The 24,885-nt window shown below is 40.6% G+C and overlaps 1 protein-coding gene across 4 annotated transcripts in view; it reads left to right on the top strand.

Moving 5' to 3' along the window:
* METTL24 (methyltransferase like 24) overlaps nucleotides 1–24,885 on the top strand; it is a gene marked incomplete at its 5' end in the record, with an annotated part of 77,365 nt that overhangs the window by 28,264 nt on the left and 24,216 nt on the right. For 3 of the 4 annotated variants that reach the window (XM_081141141.1, XM_081141143.1, XM_081141142.1), the window contains 3 exons: nucleotides 1,013–1,111; nucleotides 8,148–8,287; nucleotides 13,506–13,734. In XM_081141141.1, the coding sequence (XP_080997267.1) occupies nucleotides 1,013–1,111; nucleotides 8,148–8,287; nucleotides 13,506–13,734 (468 nt within the window). Of the gene's footprint in view, nucleotides 1–1,012; nucleotides 1,112–1,241; nucleotides 1,432–8,147; nucleotides 8,288–13,505; nucleotides 13,735–24,885 lie in introns of those variants that run through there. The other variant, XM_081141144.1, reaches the window with a different exon arrangement.

Here is a 24,885-nt window from a genome sequence, read left to right as displayed (position 1 = left end):
TTGTCCCCTTCCTCACCATAAAAGGGAGTTTAGGGGACCATCCCAAGCACTCTGCAGGAACCCCTGCGCTAAGACACTCAGAGTCTTTCCTGACACTAGACATGTACCCTGCCAGCAGCTGAGCTTCTCAGGCCCCCCAGCCCTTTCCACCGCTGTACTCACCCCTTGGAATTACAGTGAGCCTCCAGGAAGTTTCCAGGTGGTAAGAACCATAGGTGGGGGAACTTTGAACTCTAGCAAGGACTTCATGACTATTGCTTCCTGTTGACTGGAGGGGTCCCTATTTTTGTTTCTTCCAGACCATTGCCTCCTCCAACCCTTCATCCACCTCACCACTCTTACTACAAAAGGAGTCTTAGGGTTGATTTCTAGCCAGTCTGCTCAGGGGAGCTCCATATGTCCTCTGCTGAGAGGTGGGGGCTGCCTCACAGTGCTAGAAGGCCACCCTTGCTAGATCCAGCTGGTGACAGCTCTGGACACCTCACCCACATGCGCGAAGTCCCAAAGGCCAGGAAATCTGGAACACTGGGTGGCGCCACCGTGCCTCCTTGCCACCTCGTCTGTCTCCCTGAGCTGGGGAAGGTGCCAAGTGTCCCAAGATTTCAGGCGTTATGGTGCTGAGGCAACAAAACTCGCCTGTAGAGTAGGCACATATCTCTGAAGCACTAGGCTTTAGGGAGTGTTTCTTTTGAATGGGAGCTGCAGCTGAGAGAGGTGAATGGGGTCAAGTGGCGTTTGCCTTTGATCAGAAGAGTCAGACGTCCCCAGGGACGTCTTTGCAATCTTCTGCTTAGCCTGGTAGCTGGGCTTTCTCAGGCCTCATTTGTCTCCCTGTGACTGATGTGGTCTTAATGACAGCAGCTCTGAACCAGCTCCCTGCGCCCTGTGTGCAGATGGGCTTGTTTGGCAGGCAGCTGGAGCAGCCTTGTCGCCTTTTCGTACTCTAGGTCTTTCCAGCCCCACCCTCAAACTCCTCACCCCTTAAACACCAACTATGTTTTCTCTCTCACAGGGTTCTCGGTGGCACATAGACCTGCAGCCTTGGGCAGGCCCTGCTCAGTCCCTGGATGAAGAGGCCTTGAGGTTCCTGAGATATATCAGCACCACCCAGGTTGTGTTTCATGTGCAAGGGGGTTTGGAGATGATGCAATAGATACTGATTGCCCCTTTTAAAGAAGGATTTGTCAGTGAGGGGGTGGGGTTTTCAGCGACTCCTGATGGAGATGTGAGAGGGGCAGGTTTCCCAGGCACTGCTGCTTCATTCATTTACTCATTCAGAAGCAGAGAAGTGCCTTCCATTCTCTGCAGCATCCTTTCCCTTCCAGGAGCATCACCATCCTGAAATGTTTTAATGATTCATCCCGACGTGTTTTAAGGATCCACTTTAGAAAATTGCTTTGGAAAACTGCTTGAAGAGACAGATTCGTGCCTGTGAGTAGGCAGTCAAGTGTGTCACAAGACAAAACCCTCATCTGGAGGTTCAAGCTTCGTTTTGTGACTAGAGGAATCCGCATCTTTGCTTTCCTGCCACAGACACTTGGCAGGGACGTGCCAGGGCAGAGAGCAGAGGAGACCCTGCAGGCAGTCTGAAGAGGAGCTTATGGATCCAGAGGCTTTCTGTCCTTTAGGGCAGTTTGAATCATTACCGAGCACCGGCCTGTGTTTGTGAATTTAACGCGTTGTGGCAGCTCCCACCCAGCTCAGCAGGCTGAGTCGGTGCCCTGAGCAGGCAGAGAGATCGTCCATTAAGGAGAGTCTATGATTCTTGACACATTAATCAGGAGGTTCCATTCTCAAGTCTCCTGATCCAGGGGAGAGAGACAGAAGAGGAAATCAAGGCCTGAGGGAAACTGCCCAGAATAGAGAGGTGCTAGTAAATTAGCAACTCAGACTGTCTGTGAGGCATAGGCCCACTCAGGAAACCTCACTGGGAGCTGGTGTGGCACTGGGGACCCCTGTTTCTTGATATCTCTTCAGCCCACTGGCTCTGGGCATTTCACTCCTCCCAAATCTCACTGGCAGCAAAGCCCATTTTTCATCCATGTTAGAGAATATATTTCTAGATCTGTAGAAGGCTAATTTAGGGGTAGAAGAAAGTCCCATTTCTCATACGATGCAGTCAATCAGGGATATTACTATTTGTCACCTCGACATGGAAGTAAAAGCTTGTTGAATTAATCATGAGTAAAGGGGTGATAAATTGGTCCCTGTGCTTTACATAATTTTTATCTTATTTTGCTGCTACAGAATAACTTGGTGGACTCACACAGACTTAATTAAAATACTGAAATTGTAATTTTATGATTTGGTTTTACGTGAAGGGTAAGAAGCTGGGCCTCTTAACTGTGACTTTAAGAAGCCCTTAAAGGCCCCAGAGAAAAAGGAGAGATGTTAAATTTATGAGTTGAATTTGAGAATGATGGGCTCCACCCCCCAAAATAAATTGACCAAGTGAAAGCCTCTACATTCCATTTTCTATGTACTGCAGGTTAATGTTCTGTAACTTCTAAAAGACACATTTACTTAGAAGAAGCTCTTGAGGCATGAAAAGGTCATTTCAAGCCTCTCCTGGATCTTTCCCATGACTTATGGGCTGAGAGGAGAAACATTAAAAAAAAAACACACCCACAAAAAAAGGCACACTACTGTGTGCTCTGATGTTGTGACCCTGGCAATTTATTTTGCTTCTCTGCCTGTCACTGTTCTGATCTCGAAAAGGAAGAGTACTAACTTATTTCTGAGGTCCCTCTCAGTCCCGTGACCTTGTACTGTGCTGAGAGTAGTGTAAGGATTGTTATTTTTTGAGCACCTACTATGTAACAGGAGCTGTGCTAGGCACTGGGGATATAATAGAAGCCTCAAGAGGCTAACAAACTAGTTGGAAAGGCAGAGAAACGGCTATACAATGATTATTCAGCTTGGTGAGTACAATAATAGATGTTGGGTTGATGAAGGTCATTAGGAGGATTTCTGTCCTCCAGAAAGAATGAGATAAAGTTCCAGACCTCACAACAGTTTTGTGATCAGGGATCATTCATTTTACCCAGCTTAAGTGCTGTGCTTTTATGTACTTCCGGGTCACTCGGAGGCCAGCAAGTGGGAGCTCATCAGAGATGACACTCACTTGTTCTTAAATAGAATCTTTTGCTTCCCAGTGTTCTCTCCCCCTTTCTATGTAATGCAGAGCTTTTTGGCTGCTCTTGGGGCTTATGCTTCATTTAGAACTCATTTGAAGATGAAAATTTATAAAACTGGCAGAATATTAGAGTCACTATTACCTAAAATGTTCAGTTAGCAGAGTGAGTCATATGGGCAAGGAAAAGAAATTAAACCTCTCAAGGTACTAAAGCAAATTCCACCCCCGTCCTCTTCTGCTGCTTTTTAAAATCAAATAAAAATTAGTTCCCTCAAATCTGTGTTCCAACTTGTACAGCAAGGCCCAGCACTTGATATGTTCATCATTAATTTATTCTTTCCTCAGCTCAGGAGACATTTGTTGAGCTCCTGCTTCGTGGCTGGCACTGTGCGGGACACAGGCTGGGATACCAAACCTGAATTAAATACCCACTCACACTGGTAAACAGCCAGGGTGCAGGGAAGGTGTGTGTTCTCCGGCAGGGTAGATGGGTGGGTCGGGAAGCTCCCCCAGGCCTAGGGAGCTCAGGAGTGGAAGCCCAGAGCATGGGACAGGGTGGCACTGGGCTGCGGTGGACATGGCGCTCCCGGGCTTGATTGGGGCCCTGCATTTTGAACGAAACACCAGAGGATGTGGTGTTTGGGTAAGGTGTGCAGAACATCATGCTCCAGTTAATTGGGTATTGTTTTCTAATGTGAAAGATCACGGTTACATCTCTGAGTGTTGAAGCCGATGATATGCTGCTGCTAACTAACAGTTAAATCATAAACACAGTGCTCTCTGCTAAGGGAAGGCTCCAGATCTAGCTTTTTATGGCAACCCCCAAACCATATGCCTCCGGGAAGCATGCCTTGCAGTACACAATTCATCTAAGCAACAGTTGCTGTTTAAAAAATAAAATACATTTTAAACTCTATCTATCTATCTATCTATCTATCTATCTATCTATCTATCTATCTATCTATCTATCGTCTATCTATCATCTATATCTATCTGTCTGTCTGTCTATCATCTATCTGTCTATCATCTATCTATCTATCTATCTATCTATCTATCTATCTATCTATCTATCTATCTATCTATCTATCTCATCTATCTATCATCTATATCTGTCATCTATCTACCTATCATCTATCATCTATCTATCATCATCTATCATCTATCTATCTATCATCTATCATTTATTTAATCATCTACCCGCCTACCGATTTTTGAGAATAACATTAGAACCTAGGTTCTGAAGAGGAAGACTTTAGAACTTCATAACAATAGTATTTATTATGTTTACTATTACACACACACATGCATGCACACACACACAGATTGGGATAAAAGCAACAAAAACAGAACTCTTTCCTTGATATTTTTAGCTTTCAAAATAATGGTATTACATGAACATATAGTTGATCAGTGAAGTGATTCTTGCCAAAGTCCCCAAGTTTTAAGGGCTTCCTTTGTCAGGTTCTACTTATGGATTGGCAGAAAAGCTATTTAAGCTTTTGCAATACAACATAAAATAAAAATAAATTAGATTACTTTTAGTTAAACAACTAAAAAGCATTTTAGGAAACATCCTTCTACCCTCACCCTGAGTCTATTTTCCTTTGTCTAGACCTAATTTGCTTTTATTTTATTTTATTTTATTTTAATTTAATTTAATTTTATTAAATTTGTCTTTATTGTTGAAAGTATTACAGATGTCCCCCTTTCTCCATCCTTGACCCCTTCTACCCCACCCCCACCCCCACCCCAAACCTTCGCCTCACTGTTGTTTGTGTCCACCGGTTATGCACACATGCATATAAGTTCTTTGATTAATCTCTTCCCATCTACCTCCACCTTCCCTCTGAGATCCTTCAGTCTGTTCCATGCTTCTATATCACTGGATCTATTTTGTTCCTCAGTCTATTTTGTTTATTAGATTCCACATATGAGTGAGATCATGTAAAACTGAATCAGGAAGAATCAGAAAACCTGAATAGGTCCATAACAACTGATGAAATCAAAGCAGTAATAAAAATACTCCCAGCAAACAAAAGCCCTGTAGACCTAATTTGCTTTTATATGGCCAAAATTACAAGGTGAATTAGGAGAGAGGGAGAGGGAGAGAGAGAGAGAGAGTAATTACTGGAGTTAAAGCTTAGCTAGGAGTTACTGCCCTCACTTATTTGCTTGTAAGAGGGTTTATGATTTAGCCCATAAATCTTAACAAGGAAGTTTGAAAAATCAATATTTAATTAATATTTAGGAACTGAATTTTACTGAGTACTCTTAGTTGTTTCAAAAACTAATGTCTGTCAATGAGATGGCTAGTAAATGGTTAAAATGGAAAAACTGTGTTTTATTTTTGAACTAGGAGAGGAAAGGGGAATATTAGCAGAGAGACTGAATGGAAAAGAATGCGTTTCCAATAGGGATATATCTGTGCAAGATGAAGTCTGTGGAAGAAGAGAAAATGCTTAAAGTATCACTTTTAATAGAATAAAACTATACTCCTAGTGTTAGCAAAGGAGGAGCAGCTAAACCCCAAAGCCCTGAATCTTGACCCTTAATAGTTACTGACTCTTAGAGGCCTCTGTCTAATTGTCTGGCTTTGTTAGGGGTAGGGTTGGAGGGGCTGCTGTTTTCAGATCAAAGCTCAGGCCTAAGAGTAGCCTCTTCCCTTAATTTGCTAAAGGACAGGGGAGGCTGGCTGAACATTTCAGTGGGGCTTTACAAAGAGCTTCCAGTAAACTCTCAGGACCACTGGCATAAGAATCACCTGGGTGAGTTTGGTAAGATACATGAATCAGCCTCAAAGATTCATCTTACTGATCTGGAGTGGCACCCAGGAATCTGCATTTTTAAGTACCTCCCATGTCCGTCATAATGTAGGCAGGCCATGCCATGAGGCGCACCATGGGAGAGTCCAGAGTTAGTTTTTAATGGTGTTAGGAGGGAATTATGAATAAGAACCTATGAGTGTCCCTATTTTGATCTGTCATTATGGCAGTTCATAGGGAGAAGTATACACAAAGAACAATGGGCATCATCACCACACTTTAATAAAAATACCCCAGAAAGCTGCCCCATACCAGATGGCTCAGCTCTGAGGACCAGGCATGCCTGGAGGCCCACAGAACTGCCCTGGCCTAACTAACTGCTGTAGGAGGCAGGGTATGACCAGTGCCATGGAGGTGCTATTGTCTAAGGCACAGTAACTCGACAACTAGTAACAACAAGCCCAATGAACACACAGCTCTGACTAATTAGATTAGCAACTTCTCCATTGGATGGGTGGGTGGAGACTAGGAGGTGGCCAGAGGCATAATTTCCATTTATCTGTGGGAGAATGATAGGAATAAATTATACAAATTAATATGTTGACACATCCAGTTAATAAATGTATTCTGTACTGGTTGCTTGGGAAAAGATTCAGTTCCATTTATTATTTTTTTCCCTTTAAACAGTGGTTGTAGACAGAGATACCGGGTTGAGGGAAAAGAATATACATACATAGGGTTTCAGTTTTTAAGCTTCCTTCTAAAATGTCCAAATCCTAGTAGAAGACTCTGCCATAGTCACTGATAAATAGTTTAGGGTGACTTTACCAGGCCAGCCCTAGATTACAAGAGTAAGGGAGATGCTGTATTAGGTGCCATGTAATAAACTCTTTTCAGATTAAAATTTTGCAAAATCAGTTAAATAAAGGGATTGGCAAGCCTAGAATACCTAGAATACCTTCTTAAGAAGAAAATTGTTTGCTGTTATGTTTTCTGATGAATTAAAGCGGAAACACCTCAAAACACCTTTTGCATCTGGAGTCGTCTGTTGTGGCAGCGAGAGCTGCGGCAGGATTTGTGGAGCATCCTGATGACTAGGAGAGTTTTGAGGGATTAGGGGGAAGTACTCTTGCTCAGCAAGGTAAATACCTTGGCCACAGATTTGGTTTTTTTGGCTCCAGCAGCCTCTGCCCTGAGCTCTATGTCAGACTCAAACACAAGTCAGAAACTCCTTACAGAGATATTTACTTCATGCGCATTTGAAATTGGCGACTCGCTTCCACTTGACTTAGGTGCTTGTTCCCTTTGGTTTTCCTGTCTAATGGTGCATGAGTTAAGGGAAGCTCTTTGGTTAGTTCAGGGAGAGCCTCCTTCCTGCTGGGGCCTTTGTGCTTCTACCCCAGGCAGAAGCTCATTAGAACAAGAGATTACAAAGCACGCTGTCCTCTTAGCAGGGACTATGGATTAATTTTACATGACCCCTGAGCAGCTGTTAACCTTGGGTAACACGTGCTACCTATCTGGCCTGTGGTGGCCCCACTTTATCTGCCTGAGATAAGGAATCAATAATCTTGAATCCTTCTAAGACCCATGCCTGTGATCGTATCTCATGACTTTTTTTTAAAAAAATATGTTTTTATTGATTTCAGAGAAAGGAGAGAGAGAGAGAGACATCAATAATGAGAGTCACTGATCGGCTGCCTCCTGCACCTGCAACCCGGGCATGTGCCCTGACCGGAACTTGAACCTTTATCTCCTGGATCATAGGTCGATGCTCAACCGCTGAGCCACACCAGCTGGGCAATCACGACTTCCAGTAGGAACGCCGTGGGTAACAGGCCTCTGTTTCCAAGGCACTGCCCTCCGTGTCTGGAATGTTCTTCATGGTCTCAGCTTCTCTTCATACCCCAAGACTAACACACCTTCTGTGGAACCTTTCCTGACCCCTCCTCCCTGCATCTTTGCTCCTGACTTGTTCTCCCCTGTGTGCTCTGTGCATATGGCTACAGCCGCTCTTAATGTCCCTTCACACCTGCCTCTAGTCTCCATGAGGTTCTTTATAATCTGGTACTTGGAATTGCTCTGAACATTGAGCAGCAGGCTGTGTCTCCCTGGGGAAGGGTGTAGTTAGCAGTGGAGGGCATAACTCTCCTGCTATGGTTTTCAGGGGCCAAGGAAGCAGTAAGTGCCTACCTGCCATTTATCACCCAGTGCTTTAAATTATTCACACTGATTTCCAATCCCTGCAGATTGCATGTGATCATGTGAGCACAGACAGCCTGGCTACGGACTCCAGCCCTGCAAAGAAGCCCTGGTCGGTTTGTCTTGATGACAAGTTTGGCTTAGCTCATCAAATCCGCAACAAGCAGTGCCGTCTCTACTCTTTAGGGTGAGTGCGTTTTACAGCAGCAGAAAACAGAAACGCTTCTGCAGGTGGCCAAGGTCTTTTCAGCAACACAGAGTTAGGAATGGGTGCGGTGTACAGCAGGTGCTATCCTCTGCCTCCTGCTGTTGTTCAGACTCGTCTGTCTGTGATGGAACTGTGGGTACGTGCTGATCATCCAAAGTGGCCAAGGCCACTTTCTCTCTCATTCTGCAGGTAGAATAAATAAGTTGGCAACCTCCGTTTTCAGCATAATGATGATCCTCTTGGTGAAGTCAGTGATTTCCAGGTAGAATCGGAGCATCCTTATTATAAAGAGAGAGAAAAATATTAAGAGTGTACCTAGGAAAAAGGAAGAACCATGAGGATATTAGAAATTCTATACACGGTGTGGTGAGTGACCCAAGGCAAATGGCCATGATTGAATTTTTATGTTTTGTGCCAATGGTAAATCTGGGTATGCTTTTACATTAAAAAAAGAAAGAAAGAAAAGGAACCTCTTATGAAACCTTGAGATTTTGTCAAAACTGTGGGAAATATTGATTTTCAGTTATTCAGGCTGAAAATGACCTAAATGTACAAATGGATTTAGAGAGCTTTTTGTAAAAGGGTGAATATAAAGTAATGAAACTATTTCACCAAATGCACCACTGCTCATTAAACAGTCCTGATCTTACAAATGACATATGTCTCAAAAAGGCAGGAGAGAGTTACTTTTGTTTGGAACACCCTGTTCCATAGACTCTTTGTGGAAGCCATGTAGTTAGGTTTCAGGCAAGATCCCTGAGGTCCTTTATGAAAGCACTGGGGACCCCAACAAGTGTTACATGCTTATTCCTCACCAATAGGTTTCATCACCTCTACGATTTACATTCAGGCCCATGAGTGACAGCTGCCCACCAGCATCCTAAATGGTGAGTGTTAGGGACATTTGGGTGAGGTGGAGGCCTACCCAAAGGTGCTGATGTCTGGAGAATGGCCATCGCTTGCCAAACTTTATCAAACAAGAATTCTTAGTTATAGTCATTGTGGATTTTTAAAAACACACACAAATGTTTCAAATAAGAGTTTTGGGATTATTAATAGAAGCATTCTTCTATGGGTTAAATGAAGAGTAATGGTATATATGAGTGAAGCTTGATAAGCAGTAAGCACTCACTATATATTTGCTATATAAATGATTGATTGCTGGAGGTAAGGAGACTAAGGAGGGAAGCTGGCTCTGCTGTGATTTAAACTTGGAGGCTCAAGGATTAGGAAATAAATTGCTCAGCCAGTTGACTAGAACAGAGCTCTTTTGCCAGGAGCCCACCAGCTCTGCTTCAAGATTGTAGGAAGAATGGGAAGTTGTGACAGGAGAGTTTATTTGCTATCACATTAAAAATGTATGAAAGTAGGTCATAAAAATAATTGCAGTGCCACATGCAAATTGGAGATCTCAGCCTGGTCTTATTTTCTTGCTCCAAACTGCCTTTATATTTTGCTTAATATTTTACACCCTGGAATAATTTCATTTAAAGCGTATAACTGAGTAAAATGAAACTGGGAAAGCTGTTTTTAGAGAAATTTTAAAAATTCACTTTTGCTTTCCTTATACTTCAGCCTTTAGATAAGATAGTTCTGCTGGAAGATATCAGATTATTACATGCAAAAAGGTGGTTTCTTATTTTCATTTAAATCTTCACTATTCAAAATCGACTTTGTAAAGAGCAGATCAGAGCAGATGAATTCCACTGGAAATAGAAACGAATAGATTATCAAGGCCAACATTTGATTCAAAACCTGGAGATGCTTAATTGAAAACTGGGAACTAAAGAAACTATTTCTTATGCCCTAAAAAAGGATGCTTTGGATTGTAGATGTATATGCTGATCACACTGTTACTCAAGACTGAAGGTCCAGACAAGCATCCTCCCTTTCTCAGGTGAATTGCTTGCTTGGGGAGCAGGTAAATAGCAGCTGACAGCATCCCAATTGATGCTGAAGGAAGAAAGAGACCCAGGGCAGAGCGGTGTTCCTGAAATAAAAAGCTTTGGCTCCTAGTAAAGAAACTTCAGAGAGAAAGTGGAGGTGAAACCTGCTCCAGTTCTTGGGGGTGGAGGAAAGGTAGGAAATAGACCAAAAGGCAGGGCAGTCAGCCCTTGTCCTCTGATCCTCATGTCCTCAGATCCCTTCTTCCCTCACTCCAGGAAGGTTACCCTCAGTTGCGGCTGTATCCATCGTCCTCAGTTAAGATAGAGGTGACAGGGCACAGCAGTGGCATGGTGCTGCTGCTGCCACAGCCCTGGGGTGCATGGGTTCCAGTGTTGGGAGTGTTGGGAAAGTTGTGAGAGAGGTGGGGAGGGCAGGTGGCAGGTGGGTCATATGGCCCCTCCATCCAGGCAGTACATGCTCACACTTCTTTCAACCCTCCTGCCCTCAGTGGTGCCGGTTACAGACTTTCCCTGTAGCTGCTCTGATTGTATTTTATTTTTAAGGTGTTTTTTTATTTGTTTTTTTTTTTTTTTTAATATATCTTTATTGATTTCAGAGAAAGGAAAGGAGAGGGAGAGAGAGAGAGAGAAGCATCAATGATGAGAGAGTCATTGATCCAGCCCGCAACCCGGGCATGTGCCCTGACCGGGAATCGAACCCTGATCGCCTGGATCCCAGGTTGACGCTCAACCGCTGAGCCACACCCGGCCGGGCTAAGGTGTTTTTTTTTTAAACAACTTTGTTGAGATATAATCCACATACCACACAATTCTCTCATTTAAAGTGTACAATTCAATGGTTTTTGGTCACATTTTTACAGCATTTTTATTACCACTCCCCCCAAAAGAAGCCTTGTACCCCAGTAGCAACCACTGCTAATTTCTTTCCAACACTCCCCCTCCCTTTCGCCTCATAGTCCTAGGCAACCACTAACCTACTTTCTGTCTCTGTAGTTTTACGTATTATGGACATTTCATATAAATGGAAGCATAGCATATGTGGCCTTTCGTGACTGGCTTTTTCATTTCACATATGTTTTCAAGTAATGTTGTAACGTATCAGTACTTCATTCCTTTTGATTTCCAAATGATAGCCCATTGTATGGATATACTGCATTTTATTTGTCACTCATCAGTTGATGGACATTTGGGATGTTTCCACTTTTTGGCTATTATGAATATGTTGCTATGAAAATTCATGTGTAAGTTTTTGTGTGGACATTTGTTTCCATTTCTCTTGGATATATATACCATTTTAAATTCCCACAAGCAATGTATGAGGGTTGCAATTTCTCCACATCATTGCCTACACTTATTATTGGTCTTTTTGATTATGGCCTTCAAAAAGATAGCCACCTTATAGCCACTAGTGGATGTGAAATGGTATCTCATTGAGGTTTGGATTTGTTTCTCTCTCTTGGCGAATGATCTTGAGCATCTTTTTATGTATTTATAACCTGAATTTTTGATTCCCGGGGAACATAAAGGGCACTCACCTTAGTACTCTCAGGAATATTTTTTAAAAGAATAACCAAGGACCTGAAACAGTGCCATGTCCATCCCTTCTACTTTTAGGTAGTGGTTCTGCTACACCAGATTAGATCATGGAAAACTTAGTGGAGATTACGGTGTTCTGAACTGTGCAGGTTCAATAGGAGGCTAAAAATAGGAAACAAGACCTCTTGGGTAAAAGGAATGGGAGGTTGGTGAGAGGAGTTCTGAATCTTTTTCTAGGCCAAAAGGATGGAGAGAATTATAACTGAGGGACATCAGAGGGTTGACATGCCATGGAGCTAGTGAAGAAAAGAGCAGTGTAGTGGGAGAGAAGGGAGAGGACAAGGCAAATAAGAGTATTAAGAATGTGCAAGTGGACAGTATGGATGGACCTGGAGAATATTATGCGAAGCGAAATAAGCCAGGCAGAGAAAGACACATCACATGATCTCGCTCTTATGTGGAATCTAAAGAACTTAATAAACTGATGAACAGAATAGGTTCAGTGACATGGAAGCATAGATCAGACTGACGAATGTCAGAGGGATGGAGGAGGGCGGGTGGGTGGAGGGGGAGAGAGTAACCAAAGAATTTATATGCATATATGCACAACCCAAGGACACGGACAATGGTGGGGAGAGGGGCTGGGGAGGGGGGTGAGACAGGGTAGAAGGGGTCATTGGGGAGAAAAAGGGACATCTGTAATATTTTAAACAAACAAACAAACAAAAAACAAAAAAGAATGTCTAAGTGGAGAAACTCTCTACTGAAAACTTATAGTTAACTAGAACCAGGTAAATAATTATTATCCAGTGAGCTAGTATATTTCTAAATTATGAAATACTCTGAAATAGTAGAGTCTAAGAGAATGAAGTATTTCTGCCCTGGGTTCAAGTTTGGCCAATGTATTATAGAAACTCTGGGATTTTGAAATCTTAAATCACATCTAATTATAGTATTTTGGTCAGAGAAACCATAGTCACCATTTTAAAATATACTCTTCTCTCGGTTAATTTCATGTTTTTCATTTATATTCCTTATATATCACTAAATAAGGAATATTTTTGAGTAAATTAAGAATTTGTAAGAATATGAATTTTGCACACAATGTGCCACCTACTGGGTAGTTAAATCTGATTTCTTTCCCCTGTTGAAGTGAATTTTAGGTGAGGTACCTCTTCTGCTTCTTGAACACTGAATCCAGTGGGACCACATACATTTGTCTGTTGTTTATAGCGCTATTCTAAAGCACACTCTATTTCTAAGAAAACAGCTGCTGTCTTTAAATCAAGCTGTATGCCCAGCACTGTGGCCATTAGAATGGAGACAAATTTCCTCATTAATAGAATGTACTTCTCCTTAAGGGAGCTGATCCTGGGGCTTATATTTTTGACATATTACTGGAAAAATCTCTTAAGACAGCTGGATAGTCTTTGTTTCATTGCTACTATGGTTTACATCTTTTAAAAAAACACATTTGATATGCTTCTACATGTTTGAACATGTGATTCTCTGGTCTGTCTGTGTCTTTTTAGCAGGTAATTTCCCTACCTTCTTTCATCCAGAAGCTTTTAGCGATAGTGCTCTTTGTGAAAGAAGGATTATTGAATGTGCACAGTTAGCCACCTGTTAAAATAGGAGAAGGCTTGATATAACTAAGAAAATTGGCCTTGGAACTGTCATTTTCTCAAGCCAACACTTTTTGCTTCATCACATGTTTTTTGTGTGTTGATTTCCACTCTCTTCTTTCCCTGCAGGCTGGGGAGTGATGATACCCACTTTGAGGTTAGCATGGCCAACAATGGATGTGAAGTGCATCGTTTTGATCCCAGTGTTAAGTCAGCTCACATTCTGGAGAGTCAGCGCCTCTGGTATCACCGCTTGTCCATCGACTGGCGGGACCCCCATCCGGCTGTTGCTGCCCAAAAACCACATAGCAACACCAGAAAATTGGGAACCATTTTGAATGAATTTGGGCATCACAAGGTGAGATTTTTTTCATTTGATTTCTTAATTAAATAAAGTGAACAAACTCATAAACTGTGATTTTTAAAAATGCAAACCAAGAATTGGATAGTTGAAGGTCCAGGTTGTTAAAATTTTATTTTTCAGTTACAGTGTACAATCAATATTATCTTGTATTAGTTTCAGGTGTAAAGCATAGTGGTCAGACCATTATATTCTTCACAGAGTGATCCCCAATATTTCCAGTACCCATCTAGCACCATACATAGTTATTACAATATTATTGACTATATTCCCTATGCTGTACTTTACATTCCTGTGACTATTTTGTAGCTAAATGGTCCAGTTTTAACCTTACACATCACTCATCATTATTTATAGAGTCCGCTCTCTAACATAAGGTTTTGACAAGGATAGAGATCTTTAAATTGATTTGAAAATTTTAGTTGCTGTTGAGTAGCGCTAAGTAAGGTTTTGGCTAAGACTGGACAGAGAGACTAGCAAACCTACTTCTGGCATAGGCTCCAGAGTGCCATTTCCGATGGGCAGTTGATTTAAAATTTCCAGACAGAAGAAACTATTTATGTCAGCCTCAAATACAAAAAGTAATCAGAGTCAGGTTTATGTTTGATAACAGATTGCTTGTGTATCATATTTCTCACTGTTGTAACAACTATTTTGAGTCTCCAGGCTCTTAAAGGTCAGAAAATATGTGTAGCTTTGATTAAAATGTACTATGTAAAATTGAATGGACATTATGTGTGTTGCAACTGAGATGCTTATGTTCAAAGGATGTCAAATCTCTACCAATATTTTATTGTGAATGGATAGCAGAAAAGAAACTCAAACTTTGAACTGTGTCCTTACAAGCAAATTTTGGTGTAGAGCTGAGCTCATTGCATTTTGTAGGCAGACACTAGAGAAATTCAGTGCAGTTGGCTTATGTTTGATCACCAGCCTTCCTGGGCCTGGTCTATCTTGCCCTATTATTCCCAGCCAGAGATGACATGTAATTTAGAACATGCCAGAATGGGGATTTCTGAGAAACAGTGTTCATGGAGTGCAATTTTAAACTCGAGTTTGCTGCTTGATCTTTAATAAAAGGGCTTGTTGTCTGCATTGTTTTTTCCCCTCCTGCCTCTTCTCCTCCTCTTTTCCTTTTTTCTTAAAAAACACACAAAAAACCCCAGCACACAAACTCCCTTTAATTCAACAACAGGAGCTTCTTCAAGAACAACTTCAAAGAATTTGCTGTTCTTTTAACATGTAATTAACTATTGACTTGTATTTTGCTTTGCCACTGAGAGTAACTAGCATTTAATAGTTGGGAGCCTTAATGAAAATTATATAGGATTTTGGGGGTAAAATCTGTGAGTAGAACCCAAAGAAGTGAGAGCATTTCTTTAGGACTTTATTTTGTTTTTGCTGCTTGTTACCTTCATAGACCTGTTTTTTTTACAGCTTGAAAATTACAGGCCTGATTCTCGAATATGTAAACTCTAGATTATTCAGAGCTCTCACTGCGGATCTTTGCGTTCATTTAGGCATTTTCCTGCTCCTCCTTAATGCTCTTTGCATTCTGGCCCTATCCACCCCCACTCTTTAAGAAAAGACGGAGGAGAGAAGAGAGGTAAAACTCAAAGTGATTTTGCTTTTTTCAATACTATTTTTAAAAGATTTGATAAATGTGAAGATAAAATAAGACTTTGGAAAGTGATCTGTGGATGTAATTTTCCTAAGCCACACTGCCTATGGACAATGTGCTTTTAGAAAACCAGGCTTGCACCAGATTTGTGCTTGTGTAACTCCACGGGAGCTGAGGTGGGCAAACCTCTGTGCTGGGGGTGAGGCATGAAGCCTTTACACACTCTCCTGAAGCAACAGGAGCAGGTACATACCTAGAAAGGAGAAATGTTCTTAAAATTTCTTGTATTCCTAAGGCTACTTTTTTTGTTAAAAACATGAATAATGTCACTTAAAAATAGTTAAAATGGTTATTTTTATGTGTATTTTACCACACACACACAAAAAATCCCCAGTAATAATGAAAGTGACCTGGCTTAGAATTGCCAGGTATGTTTTTGCTGCTTAAAAATAAAATCCCTGTTGAAGGATTTAAAAGAGACTGATATTCTTTTCTAGAGATGATTTTTGGGGGAATGCTTTCAAACAAAACAAAACTAAACCCAGCAGTGAGTGATGGCTTCCTTTAGGAGCGTGCTTCTAGGAGTGATGTGATACCAGATAAAGGGAAACCTCATTCCTGGCCTGCAGCAGGAGAGGTCTGTTTTCATTTTTCTGCATGTGCACAGACGCTGGTAGATAGGATGCGGCTCTGGCAGGGGACGCAGACAGAAAAAACAAAACAAAAGAAAACCACCGCACAGTAAAACATGGCAGTGCTTTTCGCCTTGCCTTCTTCTCTTATTTTTTCTGAAATTGACTATAGAAACCAAAGAGGTTTTAGTGGTGGTGTTTTTCACTTCATGACTTTAAAACATCTCCTATAGTTCGGTGATGTTTTCCATGTTTAGCTGTTATTTTTCTTCTTTTTGTCAGACCTTGATTCCAGCCACTCAGGCAGAAATGTCGGCAAAAGGAAAGGCAGTATTTTGAGATGGTGACAGAAGATGCATATGGCTTTCTTAGTGCTTTTAAAACTCTTTGGTAATTTTAACTTCAAGCTATAAATCAAAAAAATCTTTTTAAAGCATCAAGTGAGAGCAGCTGCATCAGCAAAAGCTCAGGAACCAGAAGCCCAGTCTGCCAGGGAATAATTTCACCTGAATCCAGCATTATCTGAAATGATTAACTGTCTTTACCCAACTGCTTGTTGTTGTAACTACGCATTAGAATTGTTCCACAATATGACTAGTGATATTGAATCTGAAATTTCTGCACATATTAATCATAATCTAGGCTTTTTTCCTAAGGTCTTGATTACACAGAGTATGCTAAATGATCCAGGCAGGTTAGTGATAAATTATATTTTTCAGTCTCAGCCATGCTGATGATATAACAGGACTGCGTTAGAGCTTACCGCTGCAAATTCATTAATCTAGGTTTGAGGTATGGGTCCTCTTGTCGGTTTTTAGCACTGGACAAGTCTTAAATGACTCTCCGGTGCTCAGTTTGATTGTCAGTAAAATTGGAACAATGATGCTACCTAAATGGGTTGTTTCTGAGAATTAGGTCAGAAAGCACAATGTGAAAGGCTCCAGCAGTGCCTGGCATGAATTAGTCATTTGTAAGTTCAAAGAATTTTTATTAACAGTTTCAGGAAATTTTTACTAAATTTCATAGAAAACATTTTCTTGCTCTATTTCCAGGGAAAATACATTGGAGATTTTTCTGGAAATTGCTAAATGCACCTAATTCCAGTCAAGAGTGTTTAACGAAAGCTTTGTGTGACATGGCAGGGCAATTGGTCCTCCAGACGTGGTTGTTGGGAACTATTATTGTTTGCTGTCTCTGGATACTGAGCAGTTTTGCTCCCATTGTGTAGAAAGTAAATACGGTGCTGTATAAAAATGAAATAAGCTGCTGAGACTTAATACAGAGCAGATGCAACCGGAAGGGGACGATCCGGTGGATCTGGACTTCCTCCCTGCTCAGTGCTGAGGAAGGAGGGGGTGGGTCCCCCCTCTCCTCCCTGGACGGGGCCCCAGCAGCTGAGTGTCCCTGCGGATCCTTATAGGAGGAGAAGTGTCTGTTTCCCTGGGCTGAGGGGCTCCCCACTGATCACAAAACATCAGTTCTGTTTTATGGTCGTTGCTATATGAGAGAGAATATGGGCTTTGAAATTCAACTACAGAAAGATTCCTTTTTCTTTTTGCTTATCAAATTGGCAAATATAAACAAGATATTGATGCTGCCCTACATTGGAGTGCTTGTTTGGAATAACACTCATGCTTTGCTGCTGGAAGTGGAAAGTGACAGACCCTTTCCAGAAGAAATTCAACCATGTATACATATGATGTCACTTTTAATTCCTAGAAATCTGCCTTAAATTCTATTTAAGAACTAATCTGCTATTAGTTCTGCCATTTCAGATCTTTTTGGATAAGTATTTTTATAAAATGCCATTCTAGATTCTTTTATTTTCATTTTTTAGATATAGTTTCAGTTTATGTAGCGTATAAGAGTGACATTTGGTATATGCCCAGATTGTGTTTTTAAATTCAATCTGATAATCTTTGTCTTTAAATTGGTGTGTTCAATTCACTTAATTCATAGTAATTAGGATTACTGGCATATTTGGACTAATTTTTACTCTTTTAAATTGGGCTTTTTTGGTTTTCTGTACTTTTTTTTCCTTCTTGCCAAAGCTTCTTTGTTTAATTCTTCATGGTTACCTTTAAAATTTAAATGTATATAATTTCAAAATTTTAAAACAACATGTAAAATTATCAGTATTTTTGTATTCCTCCTAAATACAACAAGGATTATAGCAAGTTAACTGATCATTGAACATGGACCCCACATGGTTATTTTTGGGAGTTTTGATTTTACCTTACTTTTTTCATATTGTCTTTTCTAAAAATTTCAAGTTGTAAGAATAAGAATAATACAACGAACTCTAATATATTTCTTACTAAGATTCATCAATTGTTAGTATTTACTACATTTTCCCTCTCTTTGATATATATAGTTGTGTTCAACTATTGTCTCTGCAAAATAAGAAAAACAATGGAAAGGAATGGATGGGTATTTCTGTAATATGTCACCTTTTTATGTGAGTTTAATCCATTTTAAAAAATCATGGTTGCTGATATATTTGGATTAATTGCTTTTTACTTTAGTATATCTCAACCCAAGAGCTGGAATCATGATTAATGTAAAAATAATGGAAACATCCTTATTCAAGTCAGGGGAAAGTAAGGGTGTTTGTCATTATCATTTTAAAAAACTGGATTAGAGTTCTTTTCTAAATAAATAAACTTATTCTGTGATATAGATTCACAGGTAGTTGTAAGAAATAATACAGAGATTCCATGTACATTTAACCCAGCTTCCCCCAATAGCAAACCAGGGTATCTGTATGATATCACAACCAGGATATTGGTAATGATACAGTTCAGATACAGAACACTTTTAGCACCATAAGGATCCTGTTGTCCTTTTACAGCCATGCCTACTTTCCTCCCCCACCTCTTTTCCTAGCCCCAGGTAGTCAGTTACTAATCTGTTTTCCATTTCTATAATTTTGTCATTTCAAGAATATTATATAAATGGTACCACAGAGTGTGTAATTATTATTGTTATTTAACACAGCTCTTAAGATAACAGCTAAAAAGATTAGGAAAGAGAAAGAAATTTTAGATGTAAAATTTAGGAAGGAGATAAAATTTTTATTATTATAAGCATTTGTATTATTTTTTATTATGGGAGCACTCATTGGCAGATAATATGATTGCATAGTGGAAAACTCAAGAGATTCTAATAAAGACTATCAAGCAATAAGAACATTTCATGAGTTTTCTGAATGTAGTATACAAAAATTTAAAACCTTACTTTTATGAGTAACCAGTTAGAATATGTAAAGGAAGAGAAGACACCATTTACAAAAGAAACAAAAAGAGATAAAAATAAACTTAAGACATGGAAACTCTACAATAAGAAAATATTAACTACTCAAGAATTTTAAAGAAGACATGAACGTATTAAAAAACATAGCATGTTTTTGGATAGAAGGGATCAACATCATATTGATTTAATCTTTCTTATCTTACTCTATTCATTTAACATAACCCAATAAAATTGCCAGTAGGTTTTTTTTTCTTTTTTTTTTTTTTTGGTAGAACTGCATAAGCTGATTCTAGAGTTCACATTGAATTAACAAGCAAAAATAGCCAATCTAATTCTGGCAAAGAAGAGTAATTAAGGAAGTTCTAGACCTATGAGATATTAAAATTTCTTATAAATCTGTAATAATTAAAGAAAATGGTACATTTGCATAAATAGATAAATAGATTAATGGACAGAATAAAAATCCAGAATAGATCCAAATACATGCAGATTTGCTATATGATGAAGGTGTTATCTCAAATCAGTGGGAAAAGATGGATAGTCCAGTAAAAGTTATGTGGACAACTGGGTAGGAATTTGTTAAAAAATTAATTTTGATCCTTGTTTGATGCCTTCTACTGAAAAAAATTCAAACCAGTCAAATAATAAATATTTTAAAAAGCTGATACTGTAAAACTACTAGAAAAAACTATGGGGAATTTAAAAATAATCCTGAAGTAAGAAAGCCATAAAAGAAGGGATGATTAATTTGATTATATATAAATATAAAATTTCTGCATGGTAAGGATACCAAAAGCACAATTAAAAGACAAATAACAATCTGGGAAAATATCTGTAATTCACTTTGTAAGAGAGCTAATTTCACTGGTATATAAAGAGCTTCAACAAATCAATAAGGAAAAGATTAGAAGCTTAATAGAAAATTGGATAAAATGGAGAAAAGAGTTCACAGAAAAAAAAATACAAATGGCTCATATGAAAAAATATTCTTACAGTATGAGAAATGCAAATAAAACTACATGTATATTGTCCCAAATCATATTCTATACTAAGACTGCTCTTATTTAATATGTATGCGAACCTTCTGGAGATCTAATTAAAGAGCAGAGGTTGCCCGGCCGGGCGTGACTCAGCGGTTGAGCGTCGACCTGGGATCCAGGCGATCAGGGTTCGATTCCCGGTCAGGGCACATGCCTGGGTTGCGGGCTCGATCAATGACTCTCTCATCATTAATGTTTCTCTCTCTCTCTCCCTCTCCCTTCCTCTCTGAAATCAATAAAGATATATTTAAAAAAAAAAAAAAGAGCAGAGGTTGATTCAGGAGGTCTGGGGTGGGGCCCCAGATTCTGCATTTCTACTGAGGTCCCAGGTAGTGTTGATGCTGCTCTTTGAAGGACCATCCACTGAGTAGCGAGATTGGTACTAGGGCCTGAGACACACAGGAGCAGAGGATACTTAATAGTAATTGCAGTGCTGGGACTTGAAGCTGGGTGATATTCCCCCAGAGGCCCAGCACTGGGCCACTTTGTGCTCTAAGGTGTCCTTCCTCCTCAGCCCGAGTCCCTGCAAGGGTGGTGCGAGGCGCCGATGCTGTGTTGTGCTCCAGATCATTTGCCATATCCATTCCCGTGCCAGCCCACTGCACCAGATTTTTATACTAGAGGTGCTATTTTCCTGGGACAAAAATGTCCTCTGGTTGTCTGTCACCCAATTCAAGGCCCAGACATGCCTGAGTCCTAGGCGACTAAGGGGTTAACTGAACCCCTGCTCTCAGATGTGTGTTCCTAACTCGACTTTGTGCAGCGCGAGGCCAGAGACCCTTTATTGTGTGGAATCCCATCCCAACTGGGTGGTGAAAGACTCAGGAAATATATAAGATACTTGCCAACCTGACTTTCTCATCAGAACCCTCTAAATGAAATGTGCAGGTATCAAAGCCCGACTACTTTATCTTTTATACAGCCTATTTCAGAATTAATTAGCAGCAGCTTGAGCATCCAGAGGCCTTAGTCAGTGATGTTGCAGAAGAACATTTGGGTGGAAAACTCCAGGGAAAAAGGATTTGCTGTGGTAAAGGAAGAAGCCCTGGTGACTCTTTTCGGCCCCAGTGCAGTCTTCTATTTCGATTTGTTTACATTCCTTTTTCAAAGAGAGGTATCTTTCTGTGTATTTGAAGGCAGCTTCATCTTGCAGAATTGCTGTTTAATCACGATGGTGCTGTGTTTCTGCGAAATAAGCCAGTGGCAATTTAGGAGTAATGAGTCATTCACGGCCCTGAATCGCAATTTGAAATACAGAGATATCTTCCGGTCCCCATCAGCCTGCAGTGGCCCCTAAGGACAAGCCATCTTGAGAAAGTGAGTCAGGAGCTCCTCTCTCAACATTTAGGAAGTGAGTTTTGGCTTTTTATCCTTTTTCCCTGGTGGTGAGATTCGCTGTGAAACAAAATGCCTGGGCTCTTCTGGATGACTTTCACACCCCTCAGTGCTTGGCTAGCGTGTAGATAGGATAGACTGTAAAGCGCATCTGAGGAGGGCACTAGGCACACCGGGGGGAGCGGTGGCTTGTGTTCTCCCCTTGGTTTCCTTGGGCAGAAGCCGTGACTGGTGTTTTGTGTGAATGGTGCTCTGGAATTCAGAGACCCACTCCCCGCCGTGCAACCAAGTGGTTCTCTTATTTTACTGTTGGGATTCAGAACACTGGAAAACAAACCAAAAATAACAATGTCAGGCCCCAAGCACAGAATCTGATCACCTAGGGAACTTGATTAAAATTGACAAACCCAGGACCAACCTCAGAGATGCTGATTTCGCTGGTGTGGCATGGAGCCCAGGAATCCACATTTTAACCCACTGCACCCCACTCTGGCCCAGGTGATGTGCAGGTCACCCTGTGATGACCCTCAGTGTGTAGAGGGCACTTTAGGGGCTGAGCTTCCCATTTACAGACCTTCATCCCCTGCTGTACGCAAAACCCTTTAAACAAGAAGGTGGTCCGGAGCCTGACTGTGGCTTTCTGCAGCCTCCCTCCCTGTCTCCTTACCAAGTCGCTGCGTCCTCTCTGCCTCAGTTTCCCCTGTTGTATGATGTGTGGTGTGTAACACCTGCCATTTGAGAAGATTGTGCAGCAAGTAAACTCATGTCAGTGAGAGAAGTGAAGTTTTGATGAGACCAGAATTGTGATTTTATATATTAAAAAAACATTATGGCAAAAATAGCTTCTTTGAGATTTTCAAAGGGGGCTGGTATTATTACAAAAGAGGAAGATTTCACATATGGAGGAAATTAGTCTCCAGGGAGCTGGCATTTGGTTTTGTTCTTTGCTGTGAACCAGAGGTGGGCGTATTTGGCTGAGAATCTTGCCGTTTTGACAAAATTTGGGGACTAAGAGCCAAGTGAATCCCGAGGGTGCAGAGGGGCGCTCAGCCTCAGGTGCCCATAAAGGTTTTCCTCTGTGTGGCTTCCTTTCCTAGAGGAGACTGTGGTTGGCGGAGGAATGTTATGCTTGGTGTCCTGCAGCTTGTATTCGCTGGGTCACGTAGCTCAGCAAGTTCCCTTATGTGTGTTAAAGATGCTTAATGCCTTTCGACAGTAAAAGCCCCCAGAACTCGCTGTCATGTTAGCGAACCCTTTGGGGGCGTGTATTCCTGAGCAGATCCTGTGAGGTCCCACCCTGGCTGTCCACTTCTGCCCCGGGGCTCAGCCCTGCCAGCTCCCCGAGGTGCCCAGGCGTAACAAAACACCCATGAAGCAGACCCCAGGGGCTTGGGAAAAGGCATCACATTCTCATCTGGAGGTAAAACCTGATTTATTTTTCAGCCAGTAAAAATATCAGGAAAGGAACATTACATTTGCCACATTTTAGTGAAAAATATGAGGACCATTTTAAAAACACAGATTTCCTAGCATGGCTTGGCGTTCAACAGTTTTGCAATTAAAATGATACTGCAACATTTCTTATAAGATCTTCTCTTGAAAATCAGTGCGATGGGTTCACAGCACACCATTAGAAGGAATTATGTAAAGCAGCCTCTCTGTTCCAAGTTTTATTTTAAGATTTAATTTATTCCAGATTCTGCAGGAAAAAAAACATCCATGTGACAAGCCTACTAACAGATGTCAATTTAGTTTTATAGCACATGCCTGCGCTTCAGAGTCGGAAAATGGAGAGTGTTCTCTTCGCCTGCTGTTTATTACAGACGCAGCTTCCTAATGCTGCGCCCCAGAGGACAGCTGATTAATAACCTACGGGCAAGCGACTTATCACCTGCTTCCATCCTCTGCAGTGTTGAGTGAAGCTTTATTTCACATTACCCTTTGGAATTAAGAGAGGTGCTGGGAAGAGCAAAGGTGCCAGAAAATGGATTTTTCTCTGTGTCAATATCATCTAGGTCAGAAGACAGATTATACTGTAGTGAAAAGAAACAAGAGGAAAAAATAAGAATTATTCAACTAGAAAGAATTAAATCTATATTAAATTTTTTTGTGGTATTGGTAGATAAAATAAAATAACTCTATATGATAAATATTATGTCAAAATCAACTATAACAAAAACGCTTTACTTCTTCGTATCCACAGAGCCGATTTCTCTATGTTCACGTGGCATAGTAATTATTGGTTTATATGTTGCACATATGTTTACATTCCCATCAGTACTTCTGGTCCGTCCATCCGTCCATCCATTCATTCATTAAATAAATATTTATTAAGCATATTCTATATGCAAGGACCTGTGCTTAAATCATAAAGATACAATCTCTTTTTAATTAAAAACAATTTTAATTGTGGTAAAATACACAACGTAAAACTTACCTTCTTAACCATTTTTAAGTGCATAGTTAAGTAATGCTACATATATTCACATTGTTGTGCATCTAATCTCTAGAACATTTGCATTTTGCAAAACTGAAACTCTGTGTGCATCAAATACTAATTCCTTTCTTCCCTCAGCCCTTGACAACCACCATTCTAGTTTCTGTTTTAGTGAATTCGCCTACTATAGGTGCCTCATATAAGTGGAATCATATAGTGTTTGTCTTTTTGTGACTGGATTATTTCACTTAGCATTATGTCCTCAAAGTTCACCTGTGTTGTAGCATGTGATAGGATTTCCCTCCTTTTTAAGGCTGAATAATATTCCCTTGTATGTAATTACCACATTTTGTTTATCCCGTCATCTGTCAGTGAACAATTGGGTTGCTTCCATTTCTTGCCTATTGTGAGTGATGATGCTATGAGAATGGGTGCAAATAGCTTTCCAAACTCTGCTTTTAGTTCTTTTGGATACAGATCCAGAAATGAAATTGCTGTGCCCTCTGGTAGCTACTTTTTTTTTTTTTTTGAGAAACTGCCATACAGTTTTTCGTAGTGGCTGTACCATTTTGCATTCCCATAAACAAGTCTCTTAAGATTTCCATGCCGCTTAAAAGATAGAAATGTGGTCCTGTAATAAGTGCTACAGAGAAGTACCATGTGCTATGGTAGTGTTTACTAGAAAAATTCAACCTAATATGCCATTGATTTTTGTATTCCTGATGGCTAGTCCATAGTGAGGACTCCGTAAGTGTTCGGTGGGTGGGTGAGTGAGCCATTCAGACCCTTGGTGGTTACGAACACCCTAAGCCCGGCAGGAAATGCTTCGGT

Source organism: Miniopterus schreibersii (genome assembly GCF_964146895.1).
Source record: "Miniopterus schreibersii genome assembly, chromosome: 6".
Taxonomy (NCBI): domain Eukaryota; kingdom Metazoa; phylum Chordata; class Mammalia; order Chiroptera; family Miniopteridae; genus Miniopterus; species Miniopterus schreibersii.
Note: the sequence above shows the minus strand (reverse complement) of the source record. Positions and strands in the feature narration are given on the sequence as shown.